Source organism: Cucurbita pepo, chromosome LG20 (assembly GCF_002806865.2).
Source record: "Cucurbita pepo subsp. pepo cultivar mu-cu-16 chromosome LG20, ASM280686v2, whole genome shotgun sequence".
Lineage (NCBI taxonomy): Eukaryota > Viridiplantae > Streptophyta > Magnoliopsida > Cucurbitales > Cucurbitaceae > Cucurbita > Cucurbita pepo.
Window position 1 is genome coordinate 4,800,195 of NC_036657.1, and position 21,596 is coordinate 4,821,790.

The 21,596-nt window shown below is 37.7% G+C and overlaps 2 protein-coding genes and 1 non-coding gene across 4 annotated transcripts; 1 reads left to right on the forward strand and 2 right to left on the reverse strand.

Moving 5' to 3' along the window:
- Positions 1 to 639: 639 nt before the first annotated feature.
- LOC111783663 lies at positions 640 to 13,178 on the forward strand. Its single transcript, XM_023664578.1, has 16 exons — positions 640 to 754; positions 1,799 to 2,120; positions 5,083 to 5,326; positions 5,619 to 5,881; positions 6,182 to 6,346; positions 6,761 to 7,507; positions 7,605 to 7,693; positions 7,987 to 8,049; positions 8,169 to 8,257; positions 8,351 to 8,416; positions 8,600 to 9,226; positions 9,338 to 9,409; positions 9,662 to 9,732; positions 10,496 to 10,553; positions 11,997 to 12,258; positions 12,389 to 13,178. The coding sequence occupies exons 2-16, from the start codon at positions 1,843 to 1,845 to the stop codon at positions 13,039 to 13,041; spliced, it is 3,747 nt and encodes a 1,248-aa protein (XP_023520346.1). The 5' UTR covers positions 640 to 754; positions 1,799 to 1,842; the 3' UTR covers positions 13,042 to 13,178.
- An 81-nt stretch (positions 13,179 to 13,259) lies between these two features.
- On the reverse strand, positions 13,260 to 20,820 carry LOC111783664 (transcription factor TGA9-like). 2 transcript variants are annotated; one of them, XM_023664579.1, is made up of 10 exons: positions 20,699 to 20,820; positions 20,531 to 20,625; positions 20,325 to 20,398; positions 20,185 to 20,244; positions 19,991 to 20,068; positions 15,071 to 15,122; positions 14,724 to 14,995; positions 14,401 to 14,628; positions 13,540 to 13,682; positions 13,260 to 13,453 (listed from the first exon to the last, which is right to left on the reverse strand). In XM_023664579.1, the coding sequence occupies exons 1-10, from the start codon at positions 20,719 to 20,721 to the stop codon at positions 13,336 to 13,338; spliced, it is 1,143 nt and encodes a 380-aa protein (XP_023520347.1). In that variant the 5' UTR covers positions 20,722 to 20,820; the 3' UTR covers positions 13,260 to 13,335. The 2 variants fall into 2 exon arrangements, with proteins under 2 accessions (XP_023520347.1, XP_023520348.1); XM_023664580.1 differs by having other exon boundaries at positions 13,334 to 13,453; positions 13,536 to 13,682.
- LOC111783742 lies at positions 18,871 to 19,006 on the reverse strand. Its single transcript, XR_002813424.1, has one exon. It is a non-coding gene; the product is annotated as a small nucleolar RNA Z247 (small nucleolar RNA).
- Positions 20,821 to 21,596: the final 776 nt, after the last annotated feature.

The following is a 21,596-nucleotide window of genomic DNA, read 5'->3' on the forward strand; positions in this document are numbered from 1 at the left end:
AATGAGTTTTATTAATTATCTTTCTTGTATGTTTTAAGTTTTATTCGCAACGGTTTATTTTTAGGTATTTAGTCTAGATCGGAATCTCGGTCCAATCACTACCTTGGCTTCTAGTCTCATATGCTAGGGTCTCTCTATCGTTATTCAGGTGATCTAGTTATTCTTAAGCTTTATATGTATGCTTTGTTCATGCTTATTACAAATTACGAACACAATATGACGGTCAAGAATAATCATTGTTCTTAACTTAGCACACAATACGTTGGTTAGGGGTTCCACAGGGATTAGTAGGCTAAAATTACACATATCATATCATAACCGGTTCATAAACATAAACTAGAGTTATACAACATACATAATGTTCGTAAATTCATAGCATATTCACAAACGTTTATTATATTAAGCTCCTAATCACATGTTCGACATACATTGTATATGTCAACCAAGTTTCTTTAAGGGGCTTCCATATGCTACTTGGACACTAACTCCTTTTCTCTAATAATTTAGTTGAATTTTTATTTATTTATTTATTTATTAATTATAATAAGATCCCAAGAGGAGAACAGCCGATTGGCGCGTACGCAGGGTAAAACATGTATTCAACGACGTCGTTTAGCCCTTCCGCCTCCACTACTGCAACTCTCCTTCCCTTTGTTCTTCGTGGCATATATAACGCTGCGATTTAATCTTTGTCTCAATTCGATCGGAGCGAAGTGGATCAATTCACCATTTGACCTCTTCGGGATTCTCTCAGGTATTCTCTAAACTATCGCCTTCGGTTTTTCGTTTCTTTCACTGATCTTCATCCACCGCAGTTCTTTCCTTCCCTTTACATTTGCTTATTTTTAGGGTTTTACCGCTCATTCACTTTTCCATTTCTCAATATGTTTAGATTGCTAAGTTCGTGATTCTTTGGCCGCTTAAATCGCTTATTCTGAAATAATTCCATATTTTTGCTGATTTATTCCGCGACATTTGTGCGCGAGCAGGAGAAGTACGTGGTTTTCCTGACTCCCAACTTGTTTACCCGCAAGTTTTGTTTCATTGTCGATTTTGAGAGTAGTCTTTTGCCGTTTATTATGGTTTATTGGAAGTGAATCCTTGTCAACGCTTCAACGTATGAAAAGGGAATGCTGTGTGTATGGTAGTAAGCCGTTGAGGCAATTATTTGGGACATTTAATTGCAAAGGCTTCGAAGAATATTCGAGAAGGAAACGGGGATTGGTTCAGTCTTGCAGTTTGACAAAAAATATTTTTGTTTTCCTGTGATCTCCTGGTGGATGTACTTGTATTGTGATTATTTTTTGCTATTTCACTGAAAAGTTTCTGTCGGTTTTTATTATTTATTTATAATTTTATGTCCGGTTATGATGGTTTTTGGTTATGGCGGCTTACTGTAATAGCCCTATTCATTGTGGAAAGCAGTACTTCGGAAGTGGTTTTTATTTTGTTCATTGCTGCTTTCCACAAAAACATATTCGACCAATCAAGTGTCCATACTAGATTCAAAATAATCTTACGGAAAGTCCTCTCCGTTTGACCACTTCTATGTTTGTGGGTGCCTCCAATCGTCGTATCTTGTTTACTACATTATTGTTGGTGTCTTGCTGTCATAATCTCATTCTCAGATGGTTAATGAAGGATTTTTTTAATAAGTAATTATTTCAAACAAACAAACAAACAAACTACGTGTATGCATTTATAGTTTTTTGAATTAGAGCTTTTATGTTGTTTCTACTCTCTTTGTGATTTTATAATGGTAGGAAGTTGATATTCAAGGGTTGATTTTTCTTTAAAGGATTGTTGAGCCAATTTGGAACATCGAAAGACTATTTCAAGTGTATGATGATAGGATCTGGGAATAACTTAAATCGAGGAAGTGCATTTGTACCATCAAATATGCCATCCTTGCCCCAATGCTTACCGTTGGAGCCCATTACATTAGGCAATCAAAAAATTTCATGTTCAGGGGAGCTGAAAAAAGCTCTAGGTGTTTCTTCTGGAAATGCATTGGAGGACCGTCCTTTTGGAGTAGTACATCTGAAACGTCAACCTCCGGTGGCTTCAAAGGAGATGAAGCATTTTAAAGATAGCGTGCAAGATTCATCAAGAAGGGCCAGGTATATTTTCTTTCATCTTTATAATTTTTGTATAACAATTCCATTGAAGTTGATTTTTTTTACATATTTTTTTAATGAATAATTGAGTTTTCATTGATAAAAAATGAAAAAAGGACAAAAAAAGAGGGACCTCACAGAAGGAGGTAAACTAAAAAAAGGACCTCAATTCAAGTAAAATAAGACTTAACAGATAGTTACGAAATGATTTAGCCACTTAGCCACTACTCCACAGGTAAATTGAACTTAATAAGAGCCCAAAGCTCACTTGAAGACCTTCCAAGCCCTCCAAAAACTCTGTTATACCGCTCTCCCCAAAGACTCTACAAAATAATCCACACTCGGCCTGTCACAAAATCATTACTTTCTCATCAAAAGGAGGGTGGAGAAGTAACTCTTTGATCATCTTTCTACAACCCCTATGTCTAGTTAGGTTCAAGCCAAATTCCGTAAATGGCCCTAGCTCTAGAGGATATGATCAAGGTACTCAACTACCCGCCTATAAAGAATGCAACATTGCAACCCAATCAAATTGGCCAACTTCCTCGAAACCCTATCTAAGGTGTTAACCTTTCTAAGGGAAATTTGCCAGATAAAAAACTTAATTGTCTTTGAATTTTTTACCTTCCACAAAGAGGCAAAGACACCACTCGAGGACGAGGGATTAACCAAGAAAAGAAATAAGGATTTACAAAAAAAGCCCTTGGAAGAACAGAGAGTCCAAAGATGAACATCCATTCCCGTGGACTGTAACAAAACTCCCCAATAACGAGAGAACAACATATGATATTTCCCAACAGACAAAGCACGTCAAAACTCAAAAAAGAGTGAAGGAAAAGCGAGAATTAGGCAACATCTTTGCCATTGAGTGATTCCTCATCGAGGATAAGTGAGAAATTAGGGAATTGAGAGCAGATGGGGCCATCCCCTGACAACTTATCCTCCCCAAAAATACAATATCTCATCACCCTTTGAACACTAGACAAACCAAAACAAACTAATAAGCCCCTCAGCTTTCCAAGGGTTTTTAAATGTGCCTTTAGCTTCTTCTCCAATCCATTCAAGAGGAAGAGGCTAATATTTGCTCTCAATAGCCTTATGTCATATGGAGTTAGACTCATGGTGGAAACACCAAAGCCATTTAACTAAAAGGGCTCTATTTCAAGTCCTTTAATTTCCTATATCCAAACCCCCTCAGATCTAGTTTTGCCACCATCTCCCATTTAACTAAATGTGATACTCTTCCTTCCTCAATCCCTCCCCAAAGGAAGTCTCTCGTAATCATCTCTAAGAATTTATTCACAAACACAAGAATTCTGAAAAGGGACATGTGATACCTCGAAATGCTGCTCAACACAAATTGAATGAGAGGAAGTCTTCCCTGTTTCAAAAAGAAACCCTTCTCCTAGGACAATAGCCTCCAATGAAACTTATTCACAATTGAATCCAAGAAAAAATCATTTTTTGAGGTCCTTATGAGAAAACAGTGGTGAAAGAGTGACTCAGTTGATGGGAGATTCACTTGGTCTGATAGTAGGTACCAAAGCTTGATTAACAGGTTTTTGTTGTCCAAAGGGTGGAAGGAAGTGTTCCTTAGTGCGAAGCAGTGCTTGGAGTCTAGAAAGACTTCTGACCATTTATCACTTTGTCTAGATTCAGGGTTTATGTGTTGGGGTCCTTGCCCTTTTAAATTGGAGAAGATGTGGCTGCCCATCCTTCCTTTATGACCTCCTATCTACGTTGGTGGCTGCTCATAGGAGGTGGGAGAATTTCTGCATAATGGGGAAGTTTAGGGCTCTCAAAGGGGTGTTAAGGGATTGGAACAGGGAGGTGTTTGGTTGCAGAGGGGTGTTAAAGGATTGGAATAAGGAGGTGCTTGGTGGCTTCGAATTAAAGGAATAAGAGGTGTTGGGAGACTTAAAAGACTTGAATCATTTGGAGGAGGCGGTAGGGAGGCTGAATGAGTCTGATAAGGAGAAACATTTAGGTTTAAAAGCCGAGTTTGTGGAACTAATTTGAAAGGATATGACAAGAAAATCTCAGTCAACTGAATCTAAGAACTCTTATGGTTATGCAACCCCCTAGATCACAAATGCTGCAACCCCAAATTAAGACGATTTCATTCAAAGGAAGAAAATAGAAACATGTTTACCTTGATGTTCAAGATCATGAGTAGAGAAAACTTATATTCAAACTCACGATTTGAATCATTTGACTTCTTTTAATGTAACTTGAGTGTAACTTTGATTTTTCATACCTAAGGCTCGAGTGCATTTAATGCAATTTCATTTTGTTGTAAACTTGGACAACGTGGGTACAATCCCAAAATCTTCCTTCAAGTTCATATGACATGAATGAGTAAACTATGAGTTGAAGAGAAAAAGTGAAGATAGTTGGCCAGAGGTAATTCGAGGGTCTGGAGTTTGTCATGCATTTAGAAAGGCATCCATTCGAACTTTGGATTACTAAAATTAGTCAATTCTACTACAAGCTCTTCTGTTAGACCAGGAAGGGGTGAAGATTTACTGAAGTCCTTATCTAAGTAGTATAACAAGAGACAATGCGACAAACATCAAGTTAAAGCTGGAATGTGTTCTTATCCACCCCCCTAGTTTTGTTCTTTCTCTTAAGCTGATCTCCTAAAGAGTAACCTCGACTTGATTTTTATGCATGAGCTTATCTTTATCTTTGCCGGTGAATTGCAATTAAAGTGAAACAAGATCCTTAATGCAATGTGGGAACCTTGAATGAGCATCTTAATAGATTGGGGAAAGATCAGTACATGAAGAGAGAGGGTCTCTTGCTCGTTTTGGAAATTAAGCAGGAATATGAGAGTTTATAAGGATAAGGAATAAGATTGACAGAATTTTGATAGTGCTATCGTTTGATCTAAATTTGTCTGTATTGGTTTTCATTTATTATTTTATTTATTTATTTATTTATTCATGTATACTTATTTTTCCAGGGAAAGAGCAGACATGCTGAGTGAATCCCTGTTCAAGTTGGATAAATATAGGGAAGCCATGAGCTCAAAAAAGCGACAGCGCACTGAAATTTCACCAAGTGAGAGACTGGGTGGTGAGAACTTGTCTAAATTGGGAAGCCAGATTCAGAGAAATGGTCATGATGTTGTTATTTATAGATTGGAAGGCAGAGCAAAGAGTGTAGGTTTGAATAAGCGCGCTCGTTCATCCATATCTGATGTTCAGGTTTGTCATATGTGATAATATCCAATATCTGATTTACTCGTCATCTTTTCCCTATTATTTAGGTATTCATATTCAATATGAGAATTTGGGGCTCTATTTTGATATTAATAGTCTTCTTTAAACTACGGTGGGTGGGTTAACCTTGTAGTCATTGAAGATAGTGAAAAAATTGGACTAAAAAGGGGATGAGTTAAAAAATCCATGGTTGTCTTCTACTTAGATTATTGAACTCTTATGTTTTTCCAAATAGTTACATATGGTAAGTGTGTCATTTTTCATCTTCCAATTCTAGCAGCCAGAATCCAGGTTCACCACAATCACAAGTAATACAACCTTCTTAGAGAAGGATAATGATGATGGTTCTCTTCGAAGTGAAGAAAAGACTCGGAAATTGCTTGCTGGAGGAGAGGGATTGGATCAGAAAGTTAAAAAGAAACGATCTGTTGGAGCTGTTGGTTATAGAATTAATAATGGCAATCGAGAAATAAAACGACCTACTCAAACGAAGCTGCATTCTGATTCTAAGTTGCGTTCTTGTGATGCTCAAAGGCACAGGTACCCACATTCTATTGTATGCTTGATTCAAGATTTCTTATACGAATTGATGATCACACTTAGCATTTCATATAAACTAAGGAGGATACACAAAAATTGCAAGGGGATAAGGTATCTCCTCCTGAGAAATCAAAACGGAGAATCTATGAAAGGACCCTAGCCCATATTAATGAATCTTTTAGGAAACGAAGGAAATTTCTATTGAACTTTAATTCAAGAGGAGACTCTGCACTGTACAATCTCCCAAAAGGTTACTGTCTCTTTGATACTAATATTTGGTTTGGTAAATTGTTTTTGTAGACCAAAATCTTCATCTGGAGTAAATGGAATGAACAGGTTGGATGGTTCTTCCAATCCCACTAGTTCAGATGCCAGTACCATCTCAAAGAATGAACTTGAAAGTTCTTTTCCTTTGAAGGGTCGTACTTATATATTGGAACAGAGGATGCTAAAAGGGAACAATAGGTATGTAGATCTGCTATGATATTTTCATTATCTCAATACTGTGTTGGGTGTGTTTATTATAAGTTTTCTGGTCTAGTTCCTCGTTAATAAAAATTTATGCCACTCAAGATTATAGATTCTTGCATTTGATTTTGAGTGACTTAGAACATTGATTGTCCTTCGTATTTTATTTGGAAATCATGAGTACAGTGGATGGAGTTTAGCAACACTGGAAGTTGAAAGTGCATTTTGAAGTTTTAAACCTTTTTTTTTTTTTTTTGTTAAAATACGACTGCGTTTTCCTTGTTTGAATTATTTTGTTAACTATATCTCAAACTATAATTCAAATAATACACTAAAGGTATGTTTTGTTTTGCCTTTCCGTTTTCTTTTTTGTGGGATAGCGTTTACCTTTTACATGCATTGCCTTGTCAGGCCAAGTAACCGGGAAGACAACTCAGTAGGTAGTCATTGTACTGTGATTAAAGCAAAGGTTTCTAGGGGACCAAGAACTGGATCGGTTGTGGGGCTAGACTCATCCCCAAGCATTAATTGTTCATCTGAAACTCATCAAACCTGGGAATCTGCTAGTGTTAGCAAAGCCCAAATGACTGGACTTTCAAGTAATCCAAAGCATGCACTACCGACTGGTTCGCATCCTGTTACCCAATGGGTTGGCCAGAGGCATAAAAACTCTCGTTCTAGGAGATCAAAGTTGCTGCCACCTGTGCCAGATCATGGAGAAATTCCAAGTCCATCTCAAGAGTTTGCAGCTTCTGATTTTGGTCAGAGAACAAATGCAACAAATGGATCAGTATTGGCTAGTAGTGTTGACATCAATACCATGAAGTTTAAAAAGGAAGTAGATAATGTTTCTTCTCCAAGTGGGATATCTGAAAGTGAAGAATCAGGGCCTGGAGATGACAAAGTCAAACGGAAAGATGCAAGCAGTGGCAAGTTTTCTTTGAGTGCAGTGGCTGAAGCTGGGTCTTCTATATTTCCGATGAGGAAGAATAGGGTACTGGCGAATGAAAAGGGAGATGGTGTGCGAAGACAGGGAAGGAATGGAAGGGGTCCTACCCAAGTCAAGCCTGATAGTCCTTTGGTGAGAGATAAGTCAGAGAGGCCATTTGCAGAAAAACCACTCCACAACATGAAGCCCATGTCTGGGAAAATTAGAAGGTATGTGAACTCATATTATTTTTGTTCCTAAAGCATTATGGTCGTGTCATAATCTCATATTAATCTCATATTTTATTTTCTTTATTTTTGTAATTAGCAAATCAGGTCGTCCACCATCTAAAAAACTAAAAGATCGCAAGGGTTCAGCTCATGTGGGGTTAACTTGCCGCTCCACAGATATAACAGGTGACCACACCAGTTCATTGAATTAATCGATCTTTCTTGCATTTAGTCCAAGTCACTTATCAGCACTGCTTTTACTTTGTGATCTTTATATCTCTATTTGATAATATTGCTCCTTGTGAAAAGAACTTTTTCTTTCGAAACTTACTGTTCAGGTTTATTTTTTCTGGTTCATCTTGATTTGTTCTACTGTGGTTATGAACTTATTATTAAGATACTGATGGGGAAGACTTGTAACTTATATTATGCAGCTATATGACATTGGCTCACTGTTGGATATTAACATTGTTTTCCAGGTGAATCTGATGATGATCAAGAAGAATTATTTGAGGCAGCCAATTCTGCTCGTAATGCCAACGGTATGCCTCTTGATACTTTTTAGTTGTTTTTATTATAACTTTATTTACGTTCCATCACTGTGGCTCCATTCTTTCTACACTCTCTCTTTTGACAACAGTGCGGGGTTTTGTGTTTGTAGTTCGTGCATGTACTGGTCCATTTTGGCAAAAAGTGAATTCTATCTTCGATTCTGTTAGTCCAGCTGATGCAGCAAACTTGAAGCAACAGGTAAACTATGTTATGTGTTGACATATTTTCCATTTCAATGTTACTTCGGTCTAAGATTAATAGTTTTTGTGCCTGGGTGATTTACTGGATCAGCTAAGTTTGGCTGAGGAGCTTGGTGAGAGGTTATATCAGATGCAGGTCATTGAACACGATAACTTGGTATTGCAGCTTTATTCTCATCTAGTTGTTTATGCTTATTGTTCAAATAATTTTTATGCTTGTTCAGTCCATAAATACATATAAATATATATATATATATATATATATATATATATATATATATAAAAAAAAAAAAAAAAAAAAAAAATCAACTTCCGAACTAATTAGTGCTGAATTTCTCAGGATCTTGGTGTGCATGTAACTGAAACCAATTGTTCTGAAGAAATCCGAGGGTCCAACTTGAGTAAGGAATTTACTCTGTCTGGTGCAAAAGGTGGAAAATTTGACGTGGGGAGACTGGACAAGGCTGTACCCCTGTACCATCGAGTTCTTTCTGCTTTGATTGAAGAGCGTGATTGTGATGAATATTACCACCAAAGTGAAGGGAAGCACACGTTTCTGCAATCAACAAGTGATGATTCTCATTGTGGTTCTTGTAACCTTAATGAAAATGAACATAGAGATAGAGTGGAATCAGAGGCTGAGTCAACGATAGATTTTCAAATCTCGAAGAATATGTTTGACAGATTCTCTTATGATAGAACTGCTAGAACTGCTGTGTCTAACTCATACCGGAACCCAAGCATGTCTAACTTCATTCATGGTGGTGAGCAGTGGCGAGGGGAGGATGATTTATCACATTGTGATGTTGGACACGCCAGTGAAATATGTTCAAATGATTCTTTCCAGCTACAATATAGGGATCTTAATGCACCTAATGTTTCTTCCAACTGCCAGTATCAGATGATGCAACTAAATGACAAACTTCTACTGGAACTACAGAGTATAGGGCTGTATCCAGAGACCTTGGTAGGTTTTTTTGTACTGCTGTTTCACGCTTAGAACTTATAGGATGAGCTTTACTCAGCACATATGTTCTCTTGCCCCTTACATTATTTTTCCATTCTGTGTTTACTGTAGCCTGATCTGGCCGAGGGAGAAGATCTCATAAACCAAGAAATTATGGAGCATAAGAGAAGCTTGTGCCAACAGGTTGCACTTATTGAACTGATTTCTCACAAATTATTTTTTAATTTTTTTTTCTTATATCTAGTTTCTTGATATTCTTGCATCTTTTGGGGTTACAAAGCTATTGATTTTTTTTTTTTTTTTTTTTTTAAAAAAAAAAAAGAAAACAAAGCTACACTATCTATATAGAACATCCTGGTTACAAGGCCAAACAACTTGATATATTTATATTCTCGTGAATATCATCCTTGTCTATAATGATTCGTTATTTAATAGATTGAGAGAAAGAGGCGCAACCTGGAAAAGGTGGAACAATCTATCCAGAGAGGAGAAGTTGTGGATAAACGGTAAGACTCATGCAGCTGAATTCCAAAATTGCAGAAATTAGGGTCTCTTGTCGAGCTTCTAGCATGCTCTGTTAGTAGTTCCGTTGTTTTTCAAATATTTTCAGAACAAACATTCTTTTACATAGCTTTTTTTTATTCTGGTGATTCACATGATGTATTAATTTTGGTTTAGAGATTTACCAAACTGCTATTCTTTCATTTTTCAATGAAAATTTGGTTTCTTACCAAAAAAAAAAAAAAAAAAAAAAAAAAAAAAAAAANGATACCCAACTGTGTAATGTGAGCGGTAAGAGTTTTTTATTTTTATTATTATTATTATTTTTAAATAGTATTTAGTACAATTTTATCACATATTTTTAAATATAATAACTACAAATTATTATTTAGTTTTGAAATAGAGGTAATAATGTTAGTTTTGATATTCAATGGAAACATGAGGATATTGATTTCTACTTTTGTATTAGCATATGGATAGATAGAATGAATCTATTTTTCTCCATAGTCATGGGTCTTCGAGTTGCACATTCCATTAGATTTGTGTTTGACCTTGCAATATATAGTATTTGGTGAAGATATAAACATCCTAGGTAGATGACTTTTAAAGATTAAAGATTGACCTCATTACTACTTCAAAGGCTTTCGAGCTTGCCGTGGTGGTTTACTTTTTTAAAAAGAAAAAGTAAAATTTTATCCCAACTCTCGGGTGATCTTTAGTTTTTAGAACTTTTCTTACGAGGTTAGAATGATGGTATTTTGTGTGCAGGGAAGTCGAGAAAGTCGCAATGGACAAACTTGTTGAGATGGCTTACAGTAGGAAAATGGTAAGTTGCTACATTGCTCATAAAAATTTGATTTTTACTATTTCATGTGATATTTTCAGTTACTTTTGTTCTTTTATATTAGTATATATTTGGTTGAAGTTTGAATTTGTGTTTGTATATTATAAATTGTTATTATATTACAATTTTTTGAATAAGAAACCGAGATTTTATTGGGATACAGAACAAACCAGGGCAAACAAAAAACAAGTTCACCGACAAAAAAAACCCCAAAACCTACAAGAATGGATTCCAATCCAAAAGAATGAAGTTAAGCTGGTAACTACAAAATGTCTGATTAATAAATGCCCATCAAGATGAGTTAAATCTCGTCAACTTTCAAAGCTCCTCACCAAATCTTTCGGCCTCCTAAAGATTCTACCTTGTCTCCTAGCCAAATACCCCACAAATTGGCAAAAAAATCAAGCCTATCATAGAACTGTTTCTTTGTCTTGAAAAGGAGGATTCAAGAGCACCTCCTCAATCATGAAGCAACACTCTATTATGAGCCAGAACAACCCCGAAGGTCCTGAAAAACCAACTTAGAAGGGATCAAATCAAAGGGCAATCCCATATTTCAAAATTTTCAAAATTTTCAAAAAGTAACAAGGTTTGCATACAATTGGAGAGATACTTGCAAGCTAGTAGGAATACCACCGACCTGCTCTATACCCCTTCAATGGGGTGGGCATGAAAAAGAAACTTGAGCATAGATATAGGAACAAGAATGAAATTTTTTATCCTACCTGCCTCATTTACATTGTTCATCTAGTAGTTGGAGAATTCTATAATTGCATTAATATACATATAAAAAGAGTCGCAAGGCTATTTATAGGATAGCTCTAGAATAGGACAAATTTGATCACAATTATAATTCTCTAGACAAACCATGAGGGGAGGAGTTGGCAGCAATTCAGTTTTGGTCGATTGGAAATCAGCAGTTTTTGAACATTTGTGTATATGATGACGGTGTTATATTAGGCAGTAATGCTACTAGAGTTTTGAACAGTCCAAATTCTCGCAAGTTGGTGATCATGTGTGAGCCTAAATCCCAATACCCTAATCTGTTTACTTTATTTATCTTTATTTTAAGCTGCAAATTGAAATTTGAGAATATGTTAGCAACCTGAGCTTGTCTTAAAAGTTTGAACTCATGGTAGAGTGAGGACTAGTAAGTTATAATTTACTCTCAGAAGAAACTGTTTAGATGGTAAATGAGTTGATGCATGCGAGAACTTAGTCAACACGAGTTTAAGCTTCGTTGGAGGAATCATTTTGTCAATATTTCTTACATGAACTATAGCCCGCATTATCCTTTTCAACTCAGAGGATGAGTTGGTAGGTCAGATCGTTTGGAAAAAGAAGGGGCTGTGGAGGGGTTTTAAGTTGCAATTTGGTATTTAGTTTAGCCTAGGTATTGCGGTCTAACAAATTATATATCGACAGGGATATCGTGGCAGTAGTGGCTCAAAAAGTACGGTCCGCAGGGTCTCAAAATTAGCAGCCCGGTCCTTTATGAAACGTACTCTCACTAGATGTCACGAGTTTGAAGATAGCGGGATTAGTTGTTTCAGTGAGCCTGCATTGCAGGATATTATTTTCTCTACACCTTCGAGCAAACGAGATACAAAAACTGTTGACTTCTGTGGCTCTACAACTACTAATACATTTTTCGAGGCTTCCCATCAGATGGACGATAGGGGATTGGGTATGTCAATGTCTCTTTTTTTCTTAATTATATTTGATGTAATCATGGATTCATTCTATATTTATCTACATGCTTTCTCACCTATATGCGAATGAGCATTTATAACAGTTTGTTTTTGTTCTTATTACAGGTGCTACAGTTTTTGGGCCATCTGAGAGATATGATTCGCAGAGTGATACAGTGGATAAAGGTTCTTCAAATGCCCAAGCCATTAATTCTTCTGAGCAACACTCCATGCGTGGATCCATGATGACGATGATTAAGCAGAAGAAGAAGAAGAGGGAAATGCGCATAATAGACGAAGTTGCTGGAAGTGCTTCCTCCATGCTCACATCTGGTCTCTCCCCAGGCACAAAAGGCAAGAGAAGCGAGCGAGAAAGGGACCCAAACAAAAACCATCCGCTTTCCAACATCTTTGGTCCTTCATTGGATGGCTGTCAAGGTGCCCGTAGATCAAGGGCAAATCCCAGGCAGAAAGGTAGTTGTTTGTCAACAACTTCAGCAGCAAGTAGATCTGAGAAGAACCAACTTTCAGAAGTGCCAAAATTTGGCGACAGAAGCAGAGCGTCGTTGGGGTCATCGAAAGACGAGGCTGAGGAGTCGAGTGGCTTGAGTAACTTGCAATTGCATGATATAGATGGCATGGAAGAACTAGATGATGTATCGAAAGACCTGGGTTCGTGGTTGGATATTGACGAAGATGGGTTACAAGACCATGATGATGATGGTATAGGTCTAGAAATTCCAATGGACGATCTTTCTGAGTTGAATATGCTGGTTTAGTTGTACACTTTGATAATGTGTTGTATATAATTCCTTTATTAAGCAACTATTTTGCATGCAGCAAGTTCTGTGTCATAGTTGTAATCAAGAGTGGAGTGGAAGTAAGCAAGTATTTGTAACTTTTTGTGTTATTCATAGGTTTTAGGAGTGTTGTTTTTCCCCCTGTTGGATTGATTTTGATTGGGGGGTAAAATGGTAAAAAGGTAGGGAGGAGGAGAGAGAAAATAAAAGGTCAATATCTCTTAGAAATATGATATAGCAATAACCCTTAATGGCTTTGTTTGAACAAACAGATTAGAAGTTTGGGAAATGGTTGTGTGAACTCTGAATCTGAATCTGAATCATCTCTTCCTCTGTTCTTCTTCTTGTTGCTGTTTGGCATGAACCTTCATCATTCAACCATCTCCTGCTCCTGTTCCACATTCATTCTTCTTCTTATTTCATTTTTCATCATACAAATTCATAAAATAATATCCATGATTGTTTAATCTTACGTACTCCCTTGGTCGGGAAACCCACAATGAACTAAGAGCTCTCAGTCTTCCATAGTACTCTCCAATTACCATGAAACATTGAGCTGCTTGTCGAACCGTCAATATTCTACGTAACTGATGAAGCGTTTGTTGTCTTAACATGTCAGCCTGCAATATATAATAGTACAACGAGTAGAGATATAGTAAATCTTCCACCTTTTATAAAAAAAGAAAAAAAGAAAAATCTATATTACTTTATTATTGTTCATTGTTTTTGAAGTTTTAAATTGATTGATGGGTCGCCCAAAACATAAACATCCCTTTCAATCCCCAACCAAATTGATTGAGACTTTTCAATTTTATAACACTAAGAGATGTTTGCTATTATGTATTATTTTATAACCCACCTTTGGCTTTCAACCAAAAGCAAACGTTTTCTTTTACCCGTTGCTAATATTATGATTATTACGAGATATGAGACGAGAATTGTTAGAAATTACGAATCTCTACAGTGGTATGATACTTCTCCGATGTCTATGAAATCCTCAAACAGTCTCTCCTTAATCGAGGTTGACTCCTTATTTAGAGCCTTCGAACAAAGTACACCATTTGTTCGACACTAGAGTCACTTTTGACTGTACCTTCAAAGCTCACAACTGTTTTGTTCGACATTTGAGGATTCTATTGACATGACTCTGATACCATGTTAGAAATCACTGATCTTCACAATTGTATGATATTGTCCACTCTGAGCATAAACTCTCAAATCACTTTCTTTTTTGTTTCTCCAAAGGGCATCATACCAACTGAGATATATTCCGTACTTGTGATCATTCCCTAAATTAACCAATGTGAGACTTCCTCCCAACAATCCTCAAAGACTCACCTGACGAATGAAGCCTTCAAGGTTGGAGAGCTTCCCGGCGGCCACGGCCATGTGGTTGACCCCCTCCATCACGGCGGTGCTGGCGACGGCCACGGCCATTATGAGAGAATGGTGGAACTGGTCAAGCCCCTGATACAGAGCATCCTCCGTTTCTTGTGAACATCTCTGCAAATTACATATTCCTACAGCTTGCTGCTCCGTTAATGTCTCTAACTGCGGAATTACCATCTGTGTGGTTTTGTTTTCACACCAAAAGTCACAATTTCTATCACAAAAAAACACTTTCAAAACTCACACAAACATTTCAAGTTTCAGACAGACACCTCTATGAGCTTCGACGGCCGGAATCCTCCGATCCAAAGGAAGCAACGCTCCGCCGGACTCATCCACATTCCCGTCATCAAATGAAACACATCTGATTTTGCTCCCACACTTTTCAACTCAAATATTTCGTCGTAGTGACTCATGTAACCGTCTACGATTGCTCGGAGATTGCCGTCCGGGAGATGCCCCTCCACTGCCGCCCGCAACTCCGACGTCATACGGAGGTCGTCGTCTAGCCACCGCGCATACTCCATGTCAAATATTGCAGCTCCTAACAATATATGCAAAATCGAATCATATTGCATTGCCACAAAAAGCCCCACTTCCTTGAGATAAAAGAACTTACCGGAGCTGATATTGCCACCCATAACGCCACCACAAGCACCTAGAAACAATCCCTGTATCAAGTTTATGCAAAACTGTGCCTCACACTATTGAGGACATATTCTATTTATATTGGCAAAAGATTAACTAATAGATCCGATTTCATAGGAAACTAACGAAGTAAGCCTATCTTTATGGCATGACTAACTTCAAGCTATTCTAATGGATTGACCAATTCTAACAGTCCCCTTCAATCCCAACAAGTCTTGTACATGTTGAGATTGTTACAATGTGTAGTAAAAGGAGTTTTAGACAGTGGTTTTGTCAGGATATCAGCTACTTGATCACTTGATGAAATGAACCGAACTTCCATTGCTTTACGTGCTACTTGTTCTCGAACAAAATGAAAATCAACTTCAATATGTTTCGTTCTAGCATGAAATACTGGATTTGAAGTTAAATATGTAGCTCCGAGGTTGTCACACCAGAGGCGAGGAGCCTTTGATTGATACACGCCCAGTTCCTTCAGTAATGACTTGATCCAAATCATTTCTGCAGTAAGATTCGCAATGGCCTTGTATTCTGCTTCGGTGCTTGATCTTGACACTGTAGCCTGTTTTCTGGAACTCCATGAGATTAGATTTGCTCCAAGAAATACAGCAAAGCCGCTAGTTGAACGTCGATCATCGGGACAACCAGCCCAATCAGCATCAGAAAACCCCGACAACATCATGGTTGATTTCTGAATTTTCACTCCTAATGCTAGTGTGCCTTTAACATAACGAAGAATTCTCTTCACAGCACCCCAATGAGCATCAGTAGGTGTATGAAGATATTGACACACTTTATTGACAGCAAATGCCAAATCAGGCCTAGTCATTGTCAAATATTGTAGTGCTCCCACTGTACTTCTGTATTTGAATTGTTCTTCAGCTGATAAGGGTATTCCTTGTTCTCTGAATAATTTTTCAGCAGAACCCATTGGTGTAGACATAGGTTTGCATTTTTCCATGTTTACTCTTTTCAACAAATCTAAGGCATATCGTCTCTGTGACAGTATGATACCATCTCGTGTTTTCTTGACTTCAATACCCAGAAAATACTCAAGACCACCCAAATCTTTTACTGCAAAATCTATTTTCAATTTCTGAATCAACCTTTCGGTTGCTTGATCAGAGGAGCTCACAATAATTATATCATCAACATAGATGAGCATATAGATAGTTATCTCTCTGTTTTTGAGAATAAAAAGAGATGAATCAGCTACTGAAGCCTTGAAGCCTAACTCAATAAGTTTTCCAGTCAACCTTGAATGCCAAGCTTTTGGGGCTTGTTTCAGGCCATAAAGGGCTTTCTTGAGCTTGCATATGTAATTCTTTGGTTTGGCTGAGTCTTGAAATCCTGGTGGTTGTCGCATGTACACTTCCTCTTTCAGAATTCCATGCAAAAATGCATTTTGGATATCAACTTGTCTCATATTCCAGCCCTTGGTTACTGCTAGCGAAAGAATGACCCTGATTGTTGACGGTTTGATCACAGGGCTAAAAGTATCAGTGTAATCAACACCAAATCTTTGCTTGAATCCTTTGGCAACTAATCTTGCTTTTAATCTTTCAACTGACCCATCTGCTTTTCTTTTCACTTTATACACCCATTTACTATCAATGAGATTTATTCCAGGTTTGGGTGGAACTAGATCCCAAGTGGCATTTCGTTTTAGCGCTGAGAGCTCATCATTCATTGCTCCTCTCCATCTTGGATGTTGCATGGCTTCCTGCAGGTTTCGAGGTTCAGTAGCAGTCTCTATGATCGGAGTTGTGATAGTTACAGCGCTTGCGAATTTTCTTGAGGTTTCTGAATATCTGATAGTTCCATCAGTGAATTGTTTAGCTTGTACAATGTTATTTCTCAACCTTGTTCGCATTGGATGTTGACTAGCTGCTTCAGTTGGTTGATCAGACACATGTTCATGAGTTTGGTTTTGAGCATTGATCGAACTGCTCTCAGCTTCATATTCTGCAATTTCCTCTGAACTTCTTGTATTATCTGCAGAAGATAAGCTGACACCAGACAAGTTGTCACTAGCAATATTATCAGTTTGACCATCATTCATATGGGAATTACTAACAACTGGTTCAATATCTGTAAGAGCATTTTCAGTGTAAAAACTAGCAAGTTTGGCTAAGGCTGGAAGTAGAACAGGATGATGTGGATTTGTGGTTTTGTTTGGTGGCTTAGATTCTTCAAAAGGAAAAATATTTTCATCGAAAACCACGTCTCTAGAGATGTAAATACGTCCTGTACTTCTATTTAAGCATTTATATCCCTTATGAGAAGAACTATAACCCAAGAATATACATCTAGTAGTTCTGAAACTCAGTTTCTTGTTGTTGTAAGGCCTTAAATTAGGCCAGCAAGCACAGCCAAACACCCTAAGCATGGAGTAGTCTGGACTTTTACCAAACAATTTATGAAGTGGTGTGTCTTGTTGTATGGTTCGGCTGGGCATTCTATTTATAAGAAAGCAAGCTGTGTTGAAAGCTTCATCCCAGTAGGATAGAGGCATGTTGGCTTGAGCGAGTAAAGCAAGGCCAGTTTCTACAATGTGTCTGTGTTTTCTTTCGACTAACCCATTCTGCTGGTGTGTGTGAGGACAGGAGATATGATGTTCAATGCCTGTGGATTTGAAATAATTGTGTAACCGATGGTATTCACCCCCCCAATCTGATTGGACGGAGCGAATTTTGGTATTTAGCATAGTTTCAACATGTTTTTGAAATTGAAGGAACACAGACTCAACATCAGATTTGCATCTCAGAAAGTAAATCCAAACATAACGACTAAAATCATCAACAAAGGAAACATAATATTTGGAATTATTTACTGACGCAATGGATGGACCCCATACATCAGTGTGAATTAATTGAAGGGGTGCTGTAGATACATGCTGAGAAGAACCAAATGGCAATTGATGTGCTTTCCCTAATTGACAAGCATTACAAATTGAGGAAGAGGGAATATTAGTATCTATAGCTAAATTATTATCTTGTAGAATTCTAATGGTAATTGGAGATGCAGGGTGCCCTAGCCTTCTGTGCCATTGTTCTTTCGAAAGTTTGGCTGTCAGCAAGGCTTGACTGAAATTATGCGGTAGAACGTATAGGCCATTCTTACATCTACCGTGGAGCAGGAGTTTCTTCGTGACTCGGTCCTTAACCAAAAAATAGTTTGGGTGAAATTCTACAACAGCATTATTATCAGATGCTAGTCTTTGTACTGAAATTAGGTGCTTATTGATTTTAGGAACATATAGGATATGTTTCAGAACAAGAGATGAACCAGAAATTAATGAATTCCCAATATGAGAGATAGACAAACCTGCGCCATTTGCAACCTGAATTTGGTCGGTGCCAGTGTAGCGTTCTCTGGTGGTAAGCCTCTCTAGGTCATTGGTGATATGATCTGTGGCTCCAGTGTCAACATACCAGTTTGTGTCACTAGTGTATCCACTTGTTGCCAAAGCTGCTTGTTTGAGATTATTTTCGGCTTGATATGCCTGATCAAATCTGTGCCAGCATTGCAAAGCATCGTGATTGGGCTTACCACAAATCTGACAGACAATGCCTGAGCTGCTTTGTGTCTTTGATGGTTGACGTCCAGGATTGTTCACAGTACGCCTTGATTGTCCATGACCACTATTTAACTGACGACTACGACCGCGACTACCTCGACCTCCATTGGCACCTCCACGAATGGATATCCTATTGACATTGTTAGCAGATGAAAGTTGCTCAAATGTACCCTTACGCAAGTGCCGCATCTCATAGCTCAGCATGTGAGCATACACGTCGCTGACAGTGTATACATCTGTTCTGGTTGTAATGCTTGTGACTAGAGGATCATAATCTGGACCAAGTCCTTGCAGCATGTAGGCGATGAGTTCTTCATCCTCTATTCGCTTGCCAATGGCAGCAAGTGTATCACCAAGATGTTTTACTTTACGAAAGTAGTCAGCAATTGTCATGTCCTTTTTCTGGATAGTAGAGAGTTCCATACGGATCTGCATTGCTCTTGCTCGAGATGTGGAAGCAAATTGTCGCTCCAGCGTAATCCAGGCTTCTCGTGCAGTGGTGATTCCAACCATCGTGCTGAGAACCTCCTCAGTGACTGATGAGTTGATGAGGCTGAGTACCAGCTGGTCCTGGGGGTACCAGACTGTGAACTCAGGGTTGATGATAATTTTGCGATTCCCTGTTTCTTCACTTGGTTCAACGGCGATCGTCTGGCTTGGTGCAGGCATGGATCCATCCACAAAACCAACAAGGTTTTGGCTACGCAAGTAGGGAAGGATTTGGGTAGACCACAGTAGATAATTTTCTTGTGTAAGCTTAACACTAATCACCTGACTGATCGACGGAGAAGACATTGTGTTGTTTGGGATTGACATGTCTAACAGCAGAGGCTATGGATCTCGTGGATCTTATTTTCGCTCTGATACCATATCAAGTTTATGCAAAACTGTGCCTCACACTATTGAGGACATATTCTATTTATATTGGCAAAAGATTAACTAATAGATCCGATTTCATAGGAAACTAACGAAGTAAGCCTATCTTTATGGCATGACTAACTTCAAGCTATTCTAATGGATTGACCAATTCTAACACCCTGTTCATCACAGATCATTCCAAAAACACTTACATAATTCTTAAGAAAAATCGAGCAATTCATACATATTATTGAGAAAAACAGAGCAATTCATACATATTCTTGAGAAAAACAGAGCAATTCATATATATTCTTGAGAAAAACAGAGCAATTCATATATATTCTTAACAAAAACAGAGCAATTCATAAGGAAAATCACTATAACGCCAGTTCAAACTCCGAAACTGTTAATTATCGTTAGATTAAAAGGGTTATGTTGATAGATAATGGTAACCTCAGAACGTGCTCTATGGAGGTCTTGTTCAAGCTGAGAGAGCTTGATTCTACTGGACTCTAGCTGCTGAATATAAGCCTGTTCATATAAAAATATCAGAAATTTTGAAGTGGGTATCTCCAATTCTTGAATGAGCTAACAAATCTCTCAAAGAAAACTTCTGGGTATGAAACATAATCACTCATTACTCAAACCTTCTTCCTCAGACGGCTCTTTTTTGCAGCTACTCTGTTTTGAGCTAATCGTCTCAGTGTCTACAAAAGTCCATTTCTTTCCCTCAAATTTTCAGAATTCAGCAAAGAAAAACATATTTTTGAAGACATAATAATAGAACCTTGGCATCAAGCTGCCTCTGTGACGTTGAATTTGCTCCTTTTCTCTGTGATTGATTCTGGTTTGACGATGGCTCTGTTTTGAAAACATGATGATTTGAAGAACAAGGCGTTGTGGTTATTGGCCAAGAAGGGAACATATCAACAAAATATGCAATGAAATTAGTACAGAGCTGAAACAGAGTAGGATAAGAATGAAAATTATTACGTGGAGATTTGAGTTCGTCGTTTTGAAGCTCAACTCTCTGTAAAACTATGGCTTCTTCGAGCTCTTCAAAATCAAAGCTTGACCCTTCTGGATTTCTGTACAAAGAAATATGAACGTTTGAGCATAAAAGAAGTTGATAATCAATGGAAGCTTCAAGTTCATACTCACATGAAAGATGAGAGATTCGCCATGGCTGCCGAGCTTGGTTTACGCCATTTTTGAGCTTTGGAGAAACAGAGGAGAATTTGAAGGAGAATTTACAGGGCCGCCCTGTCTCTTTCTTGAGATATATATATATATATATATATATCTGTGTGTATAATATATATTATGGATTAATTTATTTGAGATAATTAAAATTAATGGTGGAATTGGAAGTTTGTATTTCTCTGCTTCGCCACGAAGAAACCTTGATTTACCATAATTTCTAAGTCTGTTTATCTGCCAGGGATGTGGGTGTTTTGTTAAAACTCATCCAAGCTTGACCAAAATTACTATTTTAGCCCTCATCAGTTACCAACAACTACTATTCTTTTGTCTACCTTTGTTCCTTTTTAAATGACGCTAACATAAACCATAGTAAAAAGAAAAAGAAAAAAAATATATATTTATTGTCGTGTAAAACTTCAGGGAACGGTGAGAAGGCTAGCACATCGTTCGGTGTCTGGCTCTGATACCATTTGTAACGACCTAAGTACACCCCTATCATATATGGTCTTTTTTGAGCTTTTCCTTTAGGGCTTCCCCTCACGACTTTAAAACCCGTCTGCTAAGAGAAGGTTTCCACACTCTTATAAATTGTGTTTGTTCTCCTCCTCAACCAACGTAGAACACCAATATATATATATATAGGGTTTAGGGCAAAGGTATGTTATCGGGTTTTGGTTGTTTTATAAAAGATACCACAAAGTCATTGCTTCCATTGGCAGCCTTTTGCTTCCTCTATTATGGATGAAAGCACCACACCAAAAAGCCATCCTCCTCTTCTTCTTCTTTTTCAAATTATAGTAATAATAACCAAAATCATATTTTGAGTGCTCCTCACCAGCAACGGTGGAGACAGTTA